Here is an 18067-nt window from a genome sequence, read left to right as displayed (position 1 = left end):
CCCTTTCCTCTATGAGGAGCCGAGCTGGTATTCCACAGCTCAAACGATACCATCGCGCCGTCAAAATGCACAGTAGATTAGCAGACCACAACCAGCCCAATTAACGATTAACGGAAAAGCAATAAGTCTACAAGCATACCCAGTGAACTTCCTGGTCCACATGAGATGGGTCTCTCTCGCACGCCGCCGGGTATCAGACGCATAAAACAACAAGCGAGACCGCGTCCAGAGAAGCGGAACGCATAAATGTTTCTCTGGACGCGGGACGGGCCGGTTGATGTGAAACAGGCCCGGCCCGGCCCGTACGAGCCTACCGGCTTCCCATGAGCGCTGGACAGGAAAACCATCCGGCCCTCTGGCTCCTCCTAGTACGCCGGACGAGGTCGAATGCGTTTGCCGTCCAGAAACTGTTGGGTCGGTGGTTCATTATATGGGTTGGCGAGCTGCTCTCTCTTCCTTTGCTCAAACACAGCGCGCTCCTCTTCGTCCAGAGTGAAGGCCTTCTTCAGCCAGCCGAATGCGCTGCGCTTCTTCTTTACCGTTTTCCCACCAACCGTCTGGTTAGCAATGGACGTTCCGCTGCTCATGACACTCATGCCCATAGCCGAGGGCGTATGCCTCGGCGGCGCTGGAAAACGGTGCGCGTTAATGGTGTGGGATGTATGTGGCCTCTGCTGCAGCGGCGAGTACGGGCTGGCCTGCACTGGTCGGAAAAATTGCCTTTCAGAGTGCGGTGACGGAATCATGCCAGGGTGAATGAAAGGCGGGGTAAAGTCCGCCAGCGAGGAGTTGATGGATGTCATGGAGTTGACGGGGGCCCGCTCCAAATCGGACCCGTATGCGGAATCAGGGGCTTGCTGGGCTCGAGCAATCGTGTGAAACGGCCGCTGCGGTTCGAAGGTGCTTGCGGGAAGAATCTGTATAGAGTCCGGAGGATTCGTTTTCAGCGAAATGCGTTGACGCAGCGAAGTCCTCGGTCTCGGCTGCTCTTCATGATCCAGCGGTATGACCAATTCTGGCGCTTGAGCCGGGTCCGGCCCAGGTTTCGGTTGGGAGGAGACGGCCTTCAGATCCGCCTTTGATCCGATGTTCACGACCTTTGGCCTGTATGCTTGTGCCTTCGACGGTAGTTGTTCGACTCGGGGTTTAGCGTGTTCGACCGTTAGTTGCGCCATGGACTCAACTGAAGACGCCGAGGACCCAACTATTGGCCTTTGCCGCTCTGCCTGCGCCTTGGGCCGCTCGTCCCTTATGCGTGGCGAGGGCTGTGGAGATGGGAACTGAGGCGTGTATGTTCTGGGTAGCAATATGGATTCGGCTGAAGAAGCTGGTGACCCAGCTGTTGGCCTTGGAACTTCTATCTGGGCCTTGGGCCGCTCATCAGCCTTGGGCCGCTCACTGACTATGCGGGGCGAGGGCTGTGTGGATGACAGTTGCGGAGTGTACGTTTTTGGTTGTAAGATGGATTCATCCGAAGAATCTGAAGCCCCAACTATTGGCCTCGGGACCGCTATCTGGGTCTCGGGCCGCTCATGAAGCTTGGGCCGCTCATCGACCTTGGGCCGCTCATCAACGATACGGGGCGACGGCTGTGGAGTGGGCGGCTGGGGCGTGTATGTTCTTGGTTGCAAGATAAACAACGGCAACTCGCCACTCTCATCCTCTTCGTTGGCTTCATGGGGAGTTTCAAGTTTAGGAGCATCAAGCAACGCCGACGGCCGCTCAGAAAGCCGCCGTGGACTTCGAGGAGGAAGTGATTGTGACGGCAGATTCTCCAGCGATTCCGGAGACGGTTCGGCAGGCGACTCGGGCGGTGGTGACCTCGAGGTTACCATCAGAAGTGATCGGGGCGTCGCCACATGCCCACCTTGTTGCTCCGTCGTCTCATCCCGCGTCGTCGTTGCTTCAATGTCATCATCGATTGACAGTTGAACTGCGTTTAGAGTGCTGAGACGTAACGAGAGTCGGGGTGGTGATTTCGGGACCTTCCTTGGCGGCGGAGAAGTCGGAGGGGTCGTGACAGACGACGCATCTGACGGCTGAGGGCTATGCCTAGGAGACGTATAAGGCTGAACGCTGAACTGTTGTCCTCCGTTAGCGGTAGCTTCTCGCCAAGTTGTCTTGTTTACAAGCCAACATACCCGAGTCTTGCGGCTGACTTCGCCTGCCCTCCGCTCCATCTCAGAGACGATGTCGCTCAACCGGACGATCAGGGCATTCAGCGTACTCCCCTTTGCTTGCAGGTCCATGAAGGCGTTGAACCACCCGTCTGTATTCCCCTTCATGGCATCGAAAATGTCGATCACATCGGGGCGTTCCCGCCGCCAGCTTCCATGTTGCTGCTCGGCCAGGTATATCGTGAATTCCCTGGTTGCCAGGAGGCCTTCGGAGAGGTCTTGCGTCGTCTGCTTCAGCGCAAGTTGAGTGCGGGCCAGAATGTGCTCGATTTTCTGGTTCCGATCCAGAATTTGCATACGGAAGTTGCGATCCTCCAACATCCGCTCGAAGACGTCAATGTTGTCCATCGGCAGCTTGAGGTGCTTGATGCGCTCCTCCATATCTTTCATCGCTAGGTCCATGTCCTCCAGCGTCGTCTCTAGGAACTCGTCCACCTCGTCGATGTGCCCCTGGAGGATGGAAACGACCAGGATCTGGCTGTTAGCCATGCCGTTCAGCAGCAGGTAGACGCCAAACGAGATCTGCGCCATCAGCCTGCACAGCTCATGTGTCTTCTGACCGGGCCGACAGCGCCACAAGGCGGTTGGGTGCGGATCCGACCTGGCACCGTCGAGTAGCTCGACCCGCCGTGCTTTGGCATCGCCAGTACGCAGCTTCGGCTTGCTCGCGGCTTGTCCCTGTGTAGCCTCCACAAGCGACTCTGCAAACGCTTGCTGCATGGACGGGATGGGGTGTTGCGGAGCGGGCGGTGGCTGTGCTTCCTCTGGGCCCGGCGCAACAGCCTCCGAGGGCGCCTCCGGACCCGTGGTGTGGTCGTCGTCGACATCGGGGACCAGTACGATAGGCAGCTCGGAGAAGCGCGCCGATGGATGGTGTTGCGAAAAGGCCATGGTGGAGGAATTGGGGTGTTCTCCAAGCCGGGACTGAAGGAGCCGCCGGGAGATCGGTTGTCATCGGCCGCAGATCACAGCGGCGATCGGCAGGAACCTGTCGTACAAGGCGGAGGCGGTCCGTCGGTGGGCCCCAGCCTCATGCGGCCTGCGGCTTTCCGCAGTGTGAGTGTCGGTTTGCACGATTATCGACAGGAAACCGGTAGCAGACTGATCAGATATAGGGCGAAAGAAAAGGACCGTGGTGAAGCAGCGAGAGCCTCGTATCGTCAAACGGCGCTACTGTCACGGGAAGGGCCCGGGGTGAAACATGGTGGTGATGGACCCCAAAAGCCAGCGGCTGTAAGAAGGCAAAGGAGACACCAGAAACACCGGGCTACACAGCAGCTCCCAAGCTCTGATCCCGGAGCTTATATGTATGGAGTGTTTCGCCGGGACGGCTGATCGTCGTAGTGGAGCGTGAATTCACCTCGTGCGGCCGAATCGAGTCTTGGGAGTTGTGTCAGGGGCCGCACCTAACCGGTTTGAGGGTGCTGCTGTTTTGAAAATCCCGGGCGGGCAGACGAGGCTCGACAACGGAGACGGGGAAGCGAAAGATCAACTTGAGCGCTCTAGAGGTCGGCGACTTACTTCCGTGTGAGGATCAGGGCACACCACATAAAGCACATACAGTGATGCTTCGGAAGGAAGATAAGGCTTCAGAATGAGAGCGACTCTCCGGACGGAGGAGGAGCGACACGGAAAATCGGTTGTGTGCTCCACCTTACTATTGGACGACCTGGCGCAGTTCAAGAGCGGTCCCTGGGCAACCCGGTCTGGGCCCTGCAGAGACTCCACCGGCAGCAACCCCTGCGAGTTCGTCCGAACCTCCAGTCAACGAAATTATAATTGAACTTTACCTACAATTAAGGTACGGGGTAGGGTACGTAGCATTGTCCCCAACGACACGCTGGCGTCTTCTTTGAATATTGACAAGTTGGATGCTGAGCAGGCCTGATCCTCGTCATCCATCCAGTCGACTCGGCTCTCCAATTCGAATTTAGGCGCTGGCTATCGGCGCGCCTCCCGATTCCAGCTTAGGTCACCGTGCTTGCCCATTCTCCTGTTGGAGGTCGTAAAAATGTCAACGGTATCAATTCTCAAATACCTCGCCAACATTCTGTACGAAACCTCACGTACCGCACCTCTATTCCTCAAGCATTCAGGAAGTCCTATAGTATCGGTTCTGTAGGACAACAAGAGCAGGAAGGACCTGAGGGCCAAGTTGCCAACTGGTGATGAAGAGGTTAGCCGCGCACAAATAGTGCCAACATCAATACAGTATGCACAGCTCCTGCATGTCCAGGGGCATGTGCCCTTGCGTTGCATGCGATAACTACCAGATGCGGGTAGATGGCGCCTGTGTCCGCGACCACCAACAAGGGTCGTTGGGTCCGAGGACACTGCGCATCTCACCAAGGACTTACATGGGAACTCATGTATGTATCGGTATGTAATCGATAGCTAACATCTCGCTTCTCACTTTGCACTAGGGTCGTAGGTCATCGGCAACCTGGTTTCTTACCCTGGCCAGCAGCTACAACCTATTCCACGGCCCCAAAGTTTGCAGCTTACACAGTTCCAACACCAGGTTAGCGACACGGAGCTTGGAAGCCGAACCTGTGAACTTAGGAAGGTTCAGAAGTCCATCTGCGTATAGCCTAGCTAAGATATTTACGCAGCAGACCTGCCTATAGTCTGGATAAGATCTCCCAAGCCACACGGCAGGATTTCTACCAGCCATCACAGCCGTTCCTCTCTTCAGAACGATTGGGCTCCTCGCAGCTGCTCAGTCCGCCACATTGAGGCTTGGGCGTTGTTTGGGCGATGTTACGTGAGATCTCACTCGCCTACACTAGCTCCGGAGTAGATACCTACAGTAGGTAGCTCCTCAGGTCCACACAAGTCCATGCGGCAGTTGAGGGACCTCGGAAACTCGGGCTCGGAATCGCAGTTCCCAAACACGTAAAAACGCGACTGCTCTCCTTATAATCAACTGTTCACTGCTTCATGTAAGCAGTGGAAGCATTCGTCCTCGAGGCATGGATCAAAGGTGAACGGTGCCAAGACCACTGTCAGCACAAGCTTTGTCCCGCCTTACATCTTCCCTTTCGTCGAGTCTGCCAAGCGATCTGCAATCTGCAATCATGGCGAGAAATCCATTCAGATTTGGGACGGATACCTGGGACCCGACCCATCGATTCGAAACCTCGTGGCTGCTGTCACCCTGGTTGCTCTTCCTCTGCCGAGCGCTGATTGTAGGTTCTCTGCCAAAGAAGGGTGTGAAGGCTGACGGCGGAGGACTCACGAATTTTGCTCTCTTCAGTCGCTCTATGTCTTCACAACTCTCGTCTTCGTCCTAGCATGGCAGTGTGCCAATGCTGCGACGGGCTGCTACGCTTCGCAGAGTCAGTTCAGCTACTTCACGAGCCTGACCTACTGGGGTCTCGGTTTCTACTTCCTCGTCGCCGCGATTCACACCTTCACCTACGCGCGTTCGGGCGTCCCGCTCCTCGACCGATTCCCGCGCCTGCTCCAGGCGCTTCATTCGGCCTTTTACACCACCATCGTCGTGTACCCCTTCATCGTCACCATCGTGTACTGGGGCCGTCTGTACTCGGGAGCATGGTTTTCCGAGATATTTGCCGGCTGGAGCAACGTGTCGCAGCACCTGCTCAATAGCGTATTCGCGCTCTTCGAGATTGTCGTGCCGCGAACGGACGTGCCGCCGCCGATCCACATGGCCTGGCTGATCTTGGTGCTGGCCTTGTATTTGGCGCTCGCATATGTCACCAAGGCCTCCAGGAACTTCTACCCGTACGATTTCCTGGACCCCAGCACCCAGGGCGGGCTCGTGGCGGCTTATGTCTTCGGCATCGCTGTCGGTTGCCTGATTATTTTTGGCCTGGCGTGGGGTGCTATCTGGCTTCGCAAGTATGTCACCGAGAGAAAGCTCGGAAAGGAGGGTAAGTTTGCGACGAGGACCGAGAGAGCTGCCACAGCGAAAGATTCGGAGTTGGGAAAGCTGCAGGAGACGACAATGGCCTAGGAGCGTGTTCCTCGAGTTCTGCCGTTTGGGTCAGTTTCATGCTTTGTTCTCGGTCCTGGCAAAGTTGGCGTTAGGGAATTATCTCGTTGTATCGTGGGAGGATATACCCTATGTTAGAGCGCGGTTGGCTTGTCCACATCTCTTGTCTTGTGTGTCACACCAACACAAGGCGACAGTGTGCACCTCGGATCTCGACTCGAGGTTTCATGGGCCTAATATTGGATACTAGTACTTACACCAAATATGAGTGGTTAAGACATTTGAAGGCGGATTGGCTACGGCCGTGGTACCGGACGCCAGGCGCACTGGTGACGGATGTTGTATCCTGTCACATGCACCAGCTCATTCAACGGGTCGGCGGCTTTCCGAGTGTCTCAGTTTGTGACAAACAAGCTACTGTGCAGTACCTAGTGTATATCCCGGTTCCTTCCATTGTACAGACACCGTTTATCCCGTACATGCCAAAGCTGGAAATACTTGCGGAAATCTACATGGCATAATCCAGCCGCGGCTGGAGATGCGGCACTCAACACTTCAAGTTGATCCCCCGCCTATACTCCGACTGTCGTATCTCAAACATGACCTGTATACCAACAAACAGCGCCGAGCATGCCGTAACAAGGAATACAAGGCCTAGAGGAAGTCAGCAATCAGCCTGCAAGAACCAACAGGAAGAGGACGCGGGGCGGGGACCCGGACAAAGACATACCTGAATAATCCCTGAAGATTCCCTTCACAATACTCTCCAGCCCATCCAACCCTACCGCGAAACCCACCAGGTTCGCCGAGATCATCATCAGCACATTCCCGACCCCACCAACACAGCACAGCATCCTGTACGCCGTCGGCCTGCTCTCCCACTTCCTCCTCGGAAACAGATAGCTCGCGGCAATCTCGGGCAAGAAAAACACCACTACAAGCCAACCCCAAATCAGCAGGTTCAGCTTTATATCGTGCCACAGCGCCACGAAAGTAAACACCACCAGGTACGTGACCACCGTGCGCAGGGCCTCAGCGCCCGACCGGAAGCTCGAGCCACCCAGGGGGATGTAGATGTAGCGCAGCAGCCAGCGGTAATAGCTACGATGCCAGCCGCGCCAGAAGGACAGCGTGCTGTAGTTGTTGCTCGGGCAGCGCAGCATGTTCTCGGGGGGGTCGATGCCGTCGGCCAGGCTCCACAGGCGAAAGAAGCGCCAAGGCAGGAGTAGCTTGAGCCAGATGATGTGCAGGTTGAAGAAGGAGAGCAGCGAGATCTGTCCGGGTGTGTATGAAGACCAGTCCGGCGACGATTTGGAGATGGCGCCCACGTAGTCATAGTGCAGCACCAGTTCCATTGCGAGCAGCACCAGGGCGAAGCGCACGGCATACCGGACGGTGCGCGGGCGGGAGAGGGTGGCCGGCTGGTAGCGCTGTTGGGAGATGTAGTCGTTGAAGGTGATGATCGGGCCGGTGAGGTAGAGCGGGGCGTAAATAGCGTAGGCGACGTAGTTGCGAAAGGAATAGTCATTGTGGGCGGCCGGCGTGGAGATACGGTCGCGCTCGGACAGGTTGGCCGGGTCGAGTTGTTTCTTCTTGGGGGTGTGAGCGACAACGAGTCGCACAGGGAGAAGCGTGGTCAGGGGGGGACGTACCTCGACGGGGCTGGCGCTTTGCCTGTCTAGGCTCCAGTAATAGTCCAGGTTGAAGCTGATCAGGCGGAGGACGGTGATATTGAAAAGAATCTCCCAGCGGCTCATGAGCCCGCTGTTGCTGTCGAGCCACTCGCCGAGCTTGACCAGGGAAGAAGTATCCGCTGCCACAGCTTTAGCGGGGGCTCCCGTCACGAGGAGCGCGAGGTCACGGAGCTTATACCCCTCGCACAACTCGTTGGCAAACAGAATGCAGATGTTGAATAACCATGTCACGGCGGGGATGTACTTCCTCGGCAGCCCCGTGGCAAGCTTATAGTTGACAGCCAGAATCAAGAGAATCTTAGCAGCCGAGAAACCGTGCAAAGCGATCAGATACAAGAGCGCAAAGGCGTAATCAAATGATGCGCGCTGGTTCAGCCTTGCGTCTGCCGCCTCAAGAGACTTCGTCCGCCCGGGTTTCGCATCTTGAGCAGCGGGATACACGGCGTTCCAAACCCTCCGAAGCAGCGGGTGGAAGACCAGGAGCAAGGCCATGTACGCTAGGTTGGTCCGGAAAGTGTGGTACTGCGCGTCCGATACGTCCTACAACCACGTTTCAGTGCATGCTCTGCCACTGATAGGACGGCACCAGAAGAGAGCTTACGATCTTGCGACCCGGAATCCAGCCATCCGAAAGGAGGTGCTCAAACTTGGAATATCTCGGGTCCGACGCTGCGCAATGTCAACACACGGCCACTCTCGGCTTCCCACGTCCGGAAATAACACGTACGCCTCGACACGTCGTAGGCGATCCAGAACATGTACGGCACCACCGTCAGAAACACCAAGTAGTAAACATAGAACTCGGGAGTGGCCCATTTCGACGGCTCCGCTCGCTTGTCAGGCTTGGCGTCGTCCTCCCTCTTCCCAGTTGGCGCCCTGTATGGCACCGACGAGGGCGTCGTAAACCGCGTGTCGAGGGCGTCGAGGTCGTAGACGCCGGTGAGGAAGGAAAGCGGGCCGGAGCCGCCTCCTGTGTCGGCGCGAGACACCATTAGGTTGTCGGACTTGGCGTCGGTTGCTGTTTTCACGAACTCGCTTCAAAGCATCTTGTGCTTGACTCGGACGGGACACTGTAGGCCGCCGCACACGGGGAGAAGGAAGGGGGCGTGCAAAGGCGACTTTTGCGCGGCCGGTAGTCTCCCGCTAGGGTTCGACTTGTCTTCGTTTCGTGGTGGTTCTTCGTGCTGCGGTTGAACTGCAGGGCAGCGCTGACAAGGGTCCGCCTAGGTACGGAACCTACTGTACCTGGAAGGAGCGACCGAGGCACAGTTAACCAACTGCTGCCAGCTGTTGTAAGCTGACCTGGGCCGTCGCCAAGCCCCCCCTGAGCCCCCTTTCCACCTGCAGACCAAGGTCCATGACTGCATCGTAGTAAACACTGTACCGCACTTGGAGATGAATGCCGGACGAGTTGCCATCAATCTATAAGAGGTCTACTAGGCTTGTCTATGAAACATATGGAAGTCGCAGAAAAAGCGGAAATTGAAGCTCCTTCATGAACCGTGCAATCATTCCCTGGTACTGTGCAGTGTACTTCCCCCAGACAGGCACAATTCCCCTCATTCCCCCTTGACCCCATAACTCTTGACCCGACTGAAAAAGAAGGGCTTGTTATGCCTCATGGTAAACTCGGCCCAATCGCCTGTAAGCCGGTTATAGCTGTAGAATCCCTTCCAGGCGAGTTTATTATTCCTCGCGCCCTTACCCGCAGTCCCCAGCGCGAGATCCAACCGGTAGATGTATTTGCTGACGCCCTCCGTCTCGATCATGACATCCCCTTCCACCTCGCTGAGCGACGCGCCCGGATTATCGGACTCCCTAGCCAGCCTCCACCGGCCCTTCAGCGCCGTCTGGGCCACCGCACTCGGCATGTGCGGGTTCGCACCGCCGCGATGGAGGGCCACGGCCTCACGGGTCAGGTGGTGCACTACGTCGGCCGGCTCGGCGGTCGTGAGCAGGCTGATGGCGGTGCCGTCGCGGAAGAAGCGCAGGTAGCGGTAGTAGGTGACGATGTGCACGGGCGAGCCCCAGGTTACGTGGTTGGCGCTGGCCTCGCCCGAGCGCGGATAGTTGACGGTGCTGATGTAGCAGCCGTTAAAACGAATGCGCGGGCGCAGACGGAACATGCGCAGCCAGGAGCGCGAGTAGAGGGAATGGTAGAACGCGAGCGTGTTGGCGGCGCTTTCCTGCGCCTGCCTCTGGGCGCGCTCCGACAAAGTGAGAGGGGGTAACGGAGGGGGGTCGGAATCGGCATCGGCTGGGTCGGCTACTGCTGTTTCTGCCTCGGTTGCCTCACGGATAAGGTCTTCTTCCGTGAGGGGTTCCCAGGTAATTTGGCGTTGCCAGTAGTAGTGCATGCCACCAAAGCCGAATTCGTGGCCGAGGCAGATGCGGCGCCAGATGCGGTCTTCGGTGGCGACTAGATAGGCGAGGCGCTTGCACACCTGGGACACACGCACAAAGTCGCCGACGTCGAGGATTGCCAGGTCGAAGAGGATGTGTACCAGAATCTCCTCGGGGATCTCAGCCAAGTGGCACCGGGGCGGCGGTACGCCCTCGACCTCGGGAGGCGCTGGCGCGATGGATAGTTGAGAGAAGCTGGCGATGAGGTCCTTCATGGGCCGCGGCTGTTCGATCTGGGCGTTAACACCGGCAGCTGCTGGCCGAGAACCGGTAGAAGACACTGCTTGGGCAGGCTTTGGCGGCTGCTTGGGGAAGTGCTTGTTCTTGTATTTCTGGTCCACCCGATCGTCCATCTGGCATGAGAATCTTGTCAATGCTACTGCTGCTCCAACGCGTGGGGGTTCCGCATGACGCACCCTGAAGGCCTTCCTGTACAGTCTTAGGCTGTCCCCCAGGTTGCCTGCGGCTTCCCTTTCCACTGCCCTCTCGTAATGCTCGAGGGCCGAAACGGGCTCGCCTTTCTCCTCCGCATCTGGCCCATCTTTTTCGAGGGATAGGGGGGCGGGTGCTACAGCCACAGCCTCGTCAAATGTCCGAGAGTGGACATGGTCGTCGTCCTGCTCTTGTACAGGCGCCTGCTCTGTCGGGTTTGGCGGCTTCCTCCGCGGCTGTGCGGCGGAAGCGGTTCTAGGGCGAGCAGTGGATGGCCCGGCTCCCGTGGTGTGGTGTGGTTGTTGCTGTCGGCGGGTGTGCCCAGCAGCCCCATCATGCTTTGCTCGTACTTCAGCTCTCCATTGCTCCCGGAAAGACTCAAGTTCCGGGTTTGAGGTGTCCGAGTTCATGTCGATAGTATTTGATGTTGGCCTGTAAAACGGGAGCCGTTATGATTCCGTTGGCGAGCAGAGACTCAGCTGCACGTTGGCTGTATGGATGTGACAACAAAAAACGTTGGTCAAGAATGTGTCTTCAGGAAGGTTGACGTCCCCGCCGCTCATCGCCTGGAACTTGCGGTCAAAGGGATGGGGACGAGTCCGGGGACTGAACTTCACTGAAGTATGTCATACCGGCGCCCGGCGACCGGATTGAGATAAGCGCTTATCTGCACCCGACCCCTGGCGGCGGGATGGCGTATGTGGGGCCGCCGGCGGGGCGGCGGGGCGCAGATACAGGACTCCGGTGCGATCAAGCTCCCCACACCAGAATCTCGATCCACTCCTAGTAGAGGTGGAAGTTTCCCTCAGAAACCACTCTGTCAATTGGATGCGCACGCAAGGATACAACACTCGACGGTCGCTATATATCTATCGGATTGGAGAAACTGGATAACTTTGTTTAACACTGAAACACCATGGCTAACAGTACATCCAGACCGCGCACACTCTTCTGTGGGGAATGTGCCTCCAATGCGCCCTGCTGCATCTGAAAATACATAGCAAAGGCTCTGTCCCCAGTACCCTCCCCCGGATAAGTCTCAGCTAGTCGGGAGTGACAACGAGCTCGAGACGGACTTGCGTGCCCTCAGCTTAGCCAGCCACTCCTTCACCAGCGGATAGTCATCCGGGTTGAACTTCAAGCCATCCGGGAGGGCCTCGGCAAAGTACCCCGCCGCGACCGTCTGCCACGGCACGAACGCAAAGTCCACATACGACAGCTTGTTTCCGACGAACCATGGGCCGTCAAAGCCTTCCTGCGCCCCGTACTGCTTCTTCTGCTTGGCGAGGTGGCCCTCTATCACGCCGGTGACGCGCTTCACTTCGTTGAGGTACCGCTCAATGGCACTTTGGACTTTCTCGGGATGGTATTTGTTGAACCAGACGCCCTGGCCGTAGTACGGACCCTGGCCGGTGGTTTGGAAGAAGAGCCATTGCTTGGCATGGTATGCCTCCTTGGACCCTGGCGGGAAGCTCAGCTTCTGGGCCTTGTCGTACTTTTCGATCAGGTACTCGAGAATGGCGCCGGACTCCCACAGCGTGAGGTCGGTGTTGGGGTCGTAGATGGCGGGTATGCGGCCGTTGGGATTGACGGCGAGGTAGTCGGGCTTCTTCAGCTCGCTGAACTGGATGTCTATGATTTCGTGGGGAAGGTCTAGCTCCTGGAGGATCATAGCGACCTTGGGCGGGTTAGGACCGCCTTTGCCGTAGACCTTGATGGGCTTAAGGTTGCTTTGCGCCGACATGGTGATTGCCGTGACTTTTTACTCGTGGCTGTGAAGAGTGGTGTGCTGCCAGTGGCTTTGTTGATTGTTCTGATCGGATGTAGCTGGGGAATTATGACGGCCATGAATCGTCGATATTCGCTCATCTTATATACCTGAACTATCGGCTACCTTAACTATAAGTCGGTGCCGCAAGACACATATCTACCCGGCTGATTACCCTTGGACGGCAAGCTTGCGACCGGCGAACCACCGACCCACAAAGTGGCACCCACTAGTGACGACTGCAGCGCAGCCTGCGCTGCGCAGGAGCACATTTCTAAGCATCGAGGCCCGTCGCCCTGAATGATTAGGAAGCGTCTTTGTCATCCGTTCTTTGCGTATGACTGCGACCATAGCGAACCGATCACGACGGCCCTCTACACTGAACTTTCTTCGGACAGATTCTGTGTCGGAGACAATTGCTAGGTACTAACAGGTTGTGCTGACAAATCTGCTGCGGAGAACAGCAACAGTGGCACCGAGCGACTGAGAGGCGTTCTGTTGTTGTGATACTATGGACAGCGCAAGATTCACAGGAAGGACGTGCAATCACAGTCCATTGAACGTTGCACCGGGAGGCATACTCTGCCTGACATTGCGGTGTCCGGAGACGGGTGGAACATTGTCGTGGTCGCAGTCGCCTACTGATGGGGATCATTGAGGATGATGATGTCGCACCTTTGTTCAATATCACACCTAAGGATATGGAAAGGCAGGTCTTATTTTTTTGTTGAGTCCAAGCTGTGATGCTAGAGACTTGAATTAAAATGACCGTCGCGGGAAGGGAATATCATATTGGGCATATGTGCCATATGCGGCATATGATACATATGACTACTAGTATTGATCTACTCCTAGTGGACTCCAAAAGCTGACAGTCGATTTTATTCTCGAACCCTCGTGATTTGTCGTTGTACGACAGCTTTTCTAACATGAAGCACGTGCCAAACACCATGTGACGAAGTGCTCGAAGTTAAGTCGCTTAGTCCAGCCGCACAGCAACTGGAGAAGCATAGCCGGAGCGCACTTCATAGAAATCTTCAGTAGTCACATACCTACATGACTGAACCTTCCGGCTCCATGAGCCTCGCCCCAACTAGTGAACGAGCAGCCTCGATCCAGCTGGTGGGGATAATTGGAGTGTGGGTGATGAGGCTTGTTGTAGAGATAAATATTGAACCCTCAATGTCGATAGCCTTTGTCTTGCCCTACTCTTAACACCTCTAGGGAACACACCACGACCACCGACCCTCGTCTTTGAAAAGCATGTCAAGCGTAACGTCGGAAGACTACAGCTTCCTCAGAGTACTGGAGCCACAAATCATACTGGTCCACAACAGGTTTTCTACATCCACTCGGGTTTCACCAAGTGCCTAGCAGAAGCTCCGAGGAAGTAGGAGGAGAGGGTAACCCGCCATGGTCAGGTAGGGTGAATGTGTTATTAGTTAAGGAGCGGAGCGAGAGTTTTGTCTCGAGGTACGGTTCTTTTTGGCGTCTGCGTCTCGTTGGACACTGACAGTACTTGCGAGTCACCGTTTCCAGATCTGACCGCTTCAGACACGTATGTGACATTGCGGTATAGGAACAGTGAATCTTCTAGGTCAAGCGTCCGATTAGCTTTGAAATCGCGAGCGAAGATTTGATAGTATCAGGTATCTACCTAGTCCTTCCATATTCACCGCAGCAAGATATGGCCTTCTCTCTGCGGGCTAAGTATATGCTACTCCCAGAAAGTTCCAGTTTCTTGCCGATCTGAGAACGGCCTATAGCTTCCCCAGCGTCTGACGCTTCTAAAATGAAGTGTCGAAATGCGGCCAATCCGTTGAGTCAGTTAAGTCGGCACGAAAGCGAAAAGAAGACAAGAAGAGACTGAGGTCCTGTCGATGATCAGGTAGTTATAGTGGGTACAGTAGTTCAATATGCTGTGATTACTCGCGCCTGTGCATTGCTCATATGCTACGTAGCATAGGCTGTTTTGATGGGCCTAGTCATGCTCACGAGTAGAGAATACACCTGCTAGGTAACCAACTCGACAATGCCCCCCAAATCAAGACGGTCTTCCGCCCGGAGGGGCTGGATTGACTCCAACCTAGAACAGGCTTGCCATGTTTTTCTTTTTGCAAACCACCGCCTTGACCGGTTGATCGGATCAAGCCCCGGTGCGCCGAGGGAGCTCATAACTACCAGGTAGGTACTTAGTTCGCTTGCAACGGACGTGACCGGCCCCCGACGAGGAGCTTTTCATCTAGGCGGCTAAGCCTTGGCTAGGACCTACACTAACATCTCTGCTATGGCACTTGCTATCTCCCTAAAACGCAAGCATTTGGAGCTTACCAGGTACTTACCCATAGATAAGTTGTGTTACCTGTAGGGACCGATGTACTCGGCGTTAGCGTCCTCGCCTTGCTAGCCCAACAGTGAAACCAACCTCTTTCCACACGGGCTCTCGAAATCTTGACACCCTAGAGCGTAAAATGTTCAATGCATTTCACCAAGATTCGTAATAACTGAATAGGGTTCTGACGGCCCTTATCCTGATCGCTGGGACCGGCATCGGAGCCATCTTGCAGAAGGTTAGTATCGTTACGTAGCCGGCTCCGACGGACTTTATGCGGATAGCCGTCGAGGCGTCGATAACCCTCGGCCTCGGCCCGCTACCGAAAACGTGGATAACGTGGATGAAGTGGAAGTGGGGCAGACCACAAGAAAGTGGGGCGGGCACCAACCACTGAAGCAGATTGCTCTCACCTGATGTCACGGAAGCGGCTAATGCCGTTTTGATGTTGCATGGACGATCTCTGGTCACCGCAACAAATCCGTCATCCGAAACTCACTCTCGAGCCGCTGTAAGCTTAGAGGAGGGCGGAATCACGCGGGAATCAATGGTTTATTAGCTCGCGAGTTGATCCGTGATGTTCTTGGAGGTCCGATTTCTCTGCAACTCGCATTGCGACGGTACAGATAAAAACCTCTGCCACAACTAGTTCGTGGATCACTCGAAACGAGGATACCTAACTCGGTACTTCGAACCGCGCTTCTTCTCGGCCAGGGCCAGATCGGTGGCGGTCTTGGGTTTTCTGTTGGCGCACAATCCGCCAAGCCGGGAGGAGGGGCGACTTTGCAAGCCCTGGTTCAGAAGAATCCAACAAGCAGCAAACCGCGCCGCAAATAATTGAGGCAGCACTTTTGTTTCTGCTATCAAAAGGCCGGCTGAGGGGCTCTCAAAGGTTTGCCATTGGACCTACCCATCTTGCAACCCATCCTCTTCTAGAATAAGCGCCGGCAGAGTTTCCTTTCGGCAGCCCAACATGGGGTGGTCCAAATCGACGCGCATCAAGGTGATGCTCGTCATCGACCTCCTGTTTTTCCTGCTCGAGCTGGGCGCTGGTTTCGCCGTCGGGTCGCTAGCGCTCATGGCTGATGCCTTCCACATGGTGAGACCCTTGAGGCTGACCGGAGATGCTTGTGCTGACCTCTTTCCCTCTAGCTCAACGACATTATCTCCTTGATCGTTGGCTTGTGGGCGGTCTCAGTGGCAAGGAAGGCGACGACGGACAAGTTCTCGTACGGGGTAGGTGCTCCCAGGAAACTGCCATGACCTCTTGGGGGGGATGCACTAACAGCGGTCGCATTAGTGGCTCCGCGCCGAGATTCTGGGCGCCTTCTTCAACGCCGTCTTCCTCATTGCTCTCTGCGTGTCTATCCTCCTCGAAGCGCTCACAAGGTTTATCGACCCGCCCGAGATCGGCAACGCGCAACTGATCCTGATTGTGGGCTGCCTGGGACTCGCTTCGAATCTGGTCGGCTTCGCAGTGCTTGGAGGACACGGACATTCCCATGGACCCGGGGAACACGGGCACGGCGAGGACGCACACAGTCATGGTTCTGAACGCGCCGCCGAGGAAGGAGTAGCCGGTCAGTTCGTGGACGAAGGCGATGCGGCAGACGAGCGTGGGCGCGTAGCCGACCTCCTACCCGAAGCGGCTGTTGCAAGATACAGGACCTCGGCTTCGCTGCCCAGGCGTAGCCGAATCGGTTATGGAGATGGTGAGAGCGAGAGGGCGCCCCCAGGTCGGAGGGAGCGGCGCACGCCGGGGGCCGTTCGACACGGTCGTCTCGCGATCACCAGCATTGATGATCTCAGCATCCATCCCGCTAGTTTCCGGCAGGAGATCATTGATGCTTGCCGGCCTCAACACGACGACGAGTCCAGCAGTGACAGCAACGCGGAAGAAGAAACGGTCGTCACCGACGATGCGTCACCACGTGAGGACACTCCTCTACTGGCCAAGAACGGTGATTCACAGACCGGTCACGGAGGATTCGGATCTCAATCTCCGCCCCTGAAGAAACGTGCCAGGCGAGGCTCGGGCATTCACCATTCGCACAATCACAACAAACCGAAGAAGCCGGGCAAGGATCACGGACACAGTCACGGCGATATGGGAATGAACGCCATGGTCCTGCACGTTCTGGGCGACGCGCTGGGCAACGTAGGGGTGATAGTCACAGCACTCATTATCTGGCTGACCGACTGGCCGGGACGCTACTATGCCGATCCCGCTGTTTCGCTCTTCATCACGCTCATCATCCTCCGCTCCGCCATACCTCTGACGGTTGCGGCAAGCAAGATCCTCCTGCAGGCAACACCCGAGCACATCGACCTCAAGGACGTCAGAGAGGATATCCAGGCCCTGCCGGGGGTCATAAGCTGTCACCATGTGCACGTCTGGCAGCTCTCTGATACGAAAGTTGTCGCGTCGATGCATATCCAGGTCGCCTTTCCCATCTCGGAGGCCAACGGCGAGAGATACATGGAGCTGTCCAAAATGGCTCGCAAGTGCCTGCACGCCTACGGCATCCACAGCGCAACCATCCAGCCCGAGTTCTGCCTAGACAGGGCGCACACACATGTTGAGGAAGCCGACGCTGCAGCGAGCGTGGACGGGCCGGCGGCTGCGCAGCCGCCGACATGTGCGCTTGCTGAAGGGGGTGTCTGTCTGCTGGATTGCGTGGACAACTGTGTCGGAAAGGGCTGCTGTTCATCGAACGCGTCGAGACCTGAGAGTACACACTCTGGGCATGGCCACGACCATGACGAGCACGCGGATCGTGCTCATTCGCAGGCTTGATCCTAAGCTATCATCTGTTATTCAGTGTACTTGTACAAATCTGTATTCTCATACTCTTAGCATCGTGCTGTGCAGCACTCTCGCTTCGATTCCTCCACGCAAATGGAAACGCGGCCTCGGCAGTTGGATGGTTTGCGGATGACAATCTGGTACCTCGCTGGGATAGACTGCGGAGTTTGGGAACCGGCATGTCTTGACCTCGGCGATTGCTTTTCCTTTGTTACCCCCGAGGGACACGGTGGGCCGAATATAGTGGCCTGTCGGCATCATATCGACATAGGGTACATATAGTATCACATGCTTTTCTCCAGCATCGAGAGCGCAGCACTACATACTAGTACCTACCATATTCATCCGTGCTGTGGCAGATAACAAAGTAATGTAAAGATGGAAACACTGGAACAGCGTTTTGGGTGTGATATTGATATGATCCTATGGAGATACTAGAGATAGTATTGTACGTACAAGCAGGCATGTGCTCCGGATGTGGGTGGAACCTGCAGGCC

General features: G+C 56.2%; 5 protein-coding genes across 5 annotated transcripts; 2 read left to right on the top strand and 3 right to left on the bottom strand.

The window, feature by feature from the left end:
* Nucleotides 1–365: 365 nt before the first annotated feature.
* Nucleotides 366–3068, bottom strand: B0T15DRAFT_385661 (uncharacterized protein; the record flags this gene model as incomplete). The annotated part of the gene is made up of 3 exons (XM_062864290.1): nt 366–1232; nt 1557–2081; nt 2142–3068. The coding sequence occupies 3 exons, from the start codon at nt 3066–3068 to the stop codon at nt 366–368; spliced, it is 2319 nt and encodes a 772-aa protein (XP_062726262.1).
* A 1985-nt stretch (nt 3069–5053) lies between these two features.
* Nucleotides 5054–6481, top strand: B0T15DRAFT_39568 (uncharacterized protein). Its single transcript, XM_062864793.1, has 2 exons — nt 5054–5365; nt 5434–6481. The coding sequence occupies exons 1-2, from the start codon at nt 5255–5257 to the stop codon at nt 6154–6156; spliced, it is 834 nt and encodes a 277-aa protein (XP_062726261.1). The 5' UTR covers nt 5054–5254; the 3' UTR covers nt 6157–6481.
* A 201-nt stretch (nt 6482–6682) lies between these two features.
* Nucleotides 6683–11074, bottom strand: B0T15DRAFT_481836 (putative glycerol transporter protein; the record flags this gene model as incomplete). Its single annotated transcript, XM_062866055.1, has 7 exons — nt 6683–6789; nt 6866–7724; nt 7788–8369; nt 8431–8498; nt 8557–8864; nt 9561–10585; nt 10649–11074. The coding sequence occupies 7 exons, from the start codon at nt 11072–11074 to the stop codon at nt 6683–6685; spliced, it is 3375 nt and encodes a 1124-aa protein (XP_062726260.1).
* Nucleotides 11075–11424: 350 nt separating this feature from the next.
* B0T15DRAFT_518634 (glutathione S-transferase) lies at nt 11425–12590 on the bottom strand. The gene has a single exon (XM_062868378.1). The coding sequence runs from the start codon at nt 12406–12408 to the stop codon at nt 11704–11706; it is 705 nt and encodes a 234-aa protein (XP_062726259.1). The 5' UTR covers nt 12409–12590; the 3' UTR covers nt 11425–11703.
* A 2976-nt stretch (nt 12591–15566) lies between these two features.
* On the top strand, nt 15567–17585 carry B0T15DRAFT_39506 (cation efflux protein). Its single transcript, XM_062864763.1, has 3 exons — nt 15567–15863; nt 15917–16000; nt 16065–17585. The coding sequence occupies exons 1-3, from the start codon at nt 15738–15740 to the stop codon at nt 17559–17561; spliced, it is 1707 nt and encodes a 568-aa protein (XP_062726258.1). The 5' UTR covers nt 15567–15737; the 3' UTR covers nt 17562–17585.
* The last annotated feature ends 482 nt before the right edge of the window (nt 17586–18067 follow it).

Source organism: Chaetomium strumarium, assembly GCF_033439665.1.
Source record: "Chaetomium strumarium strain CBS 333.67 chromosome Unknown B0T15scaffold_1, whole genome shotgun sequence".
Taxonomy (NCBI): Eukaryota; Fungi; Ascomycota; class Sordariomycetes; order Sordariales; family Chaetomiaceae; genus Chaetomium; species Chaetomium strumarium.
Note: the sequence above shows the minus strand (reverse complement) of the source record. Positions and strands in the feature narration are given on the sequence as shown.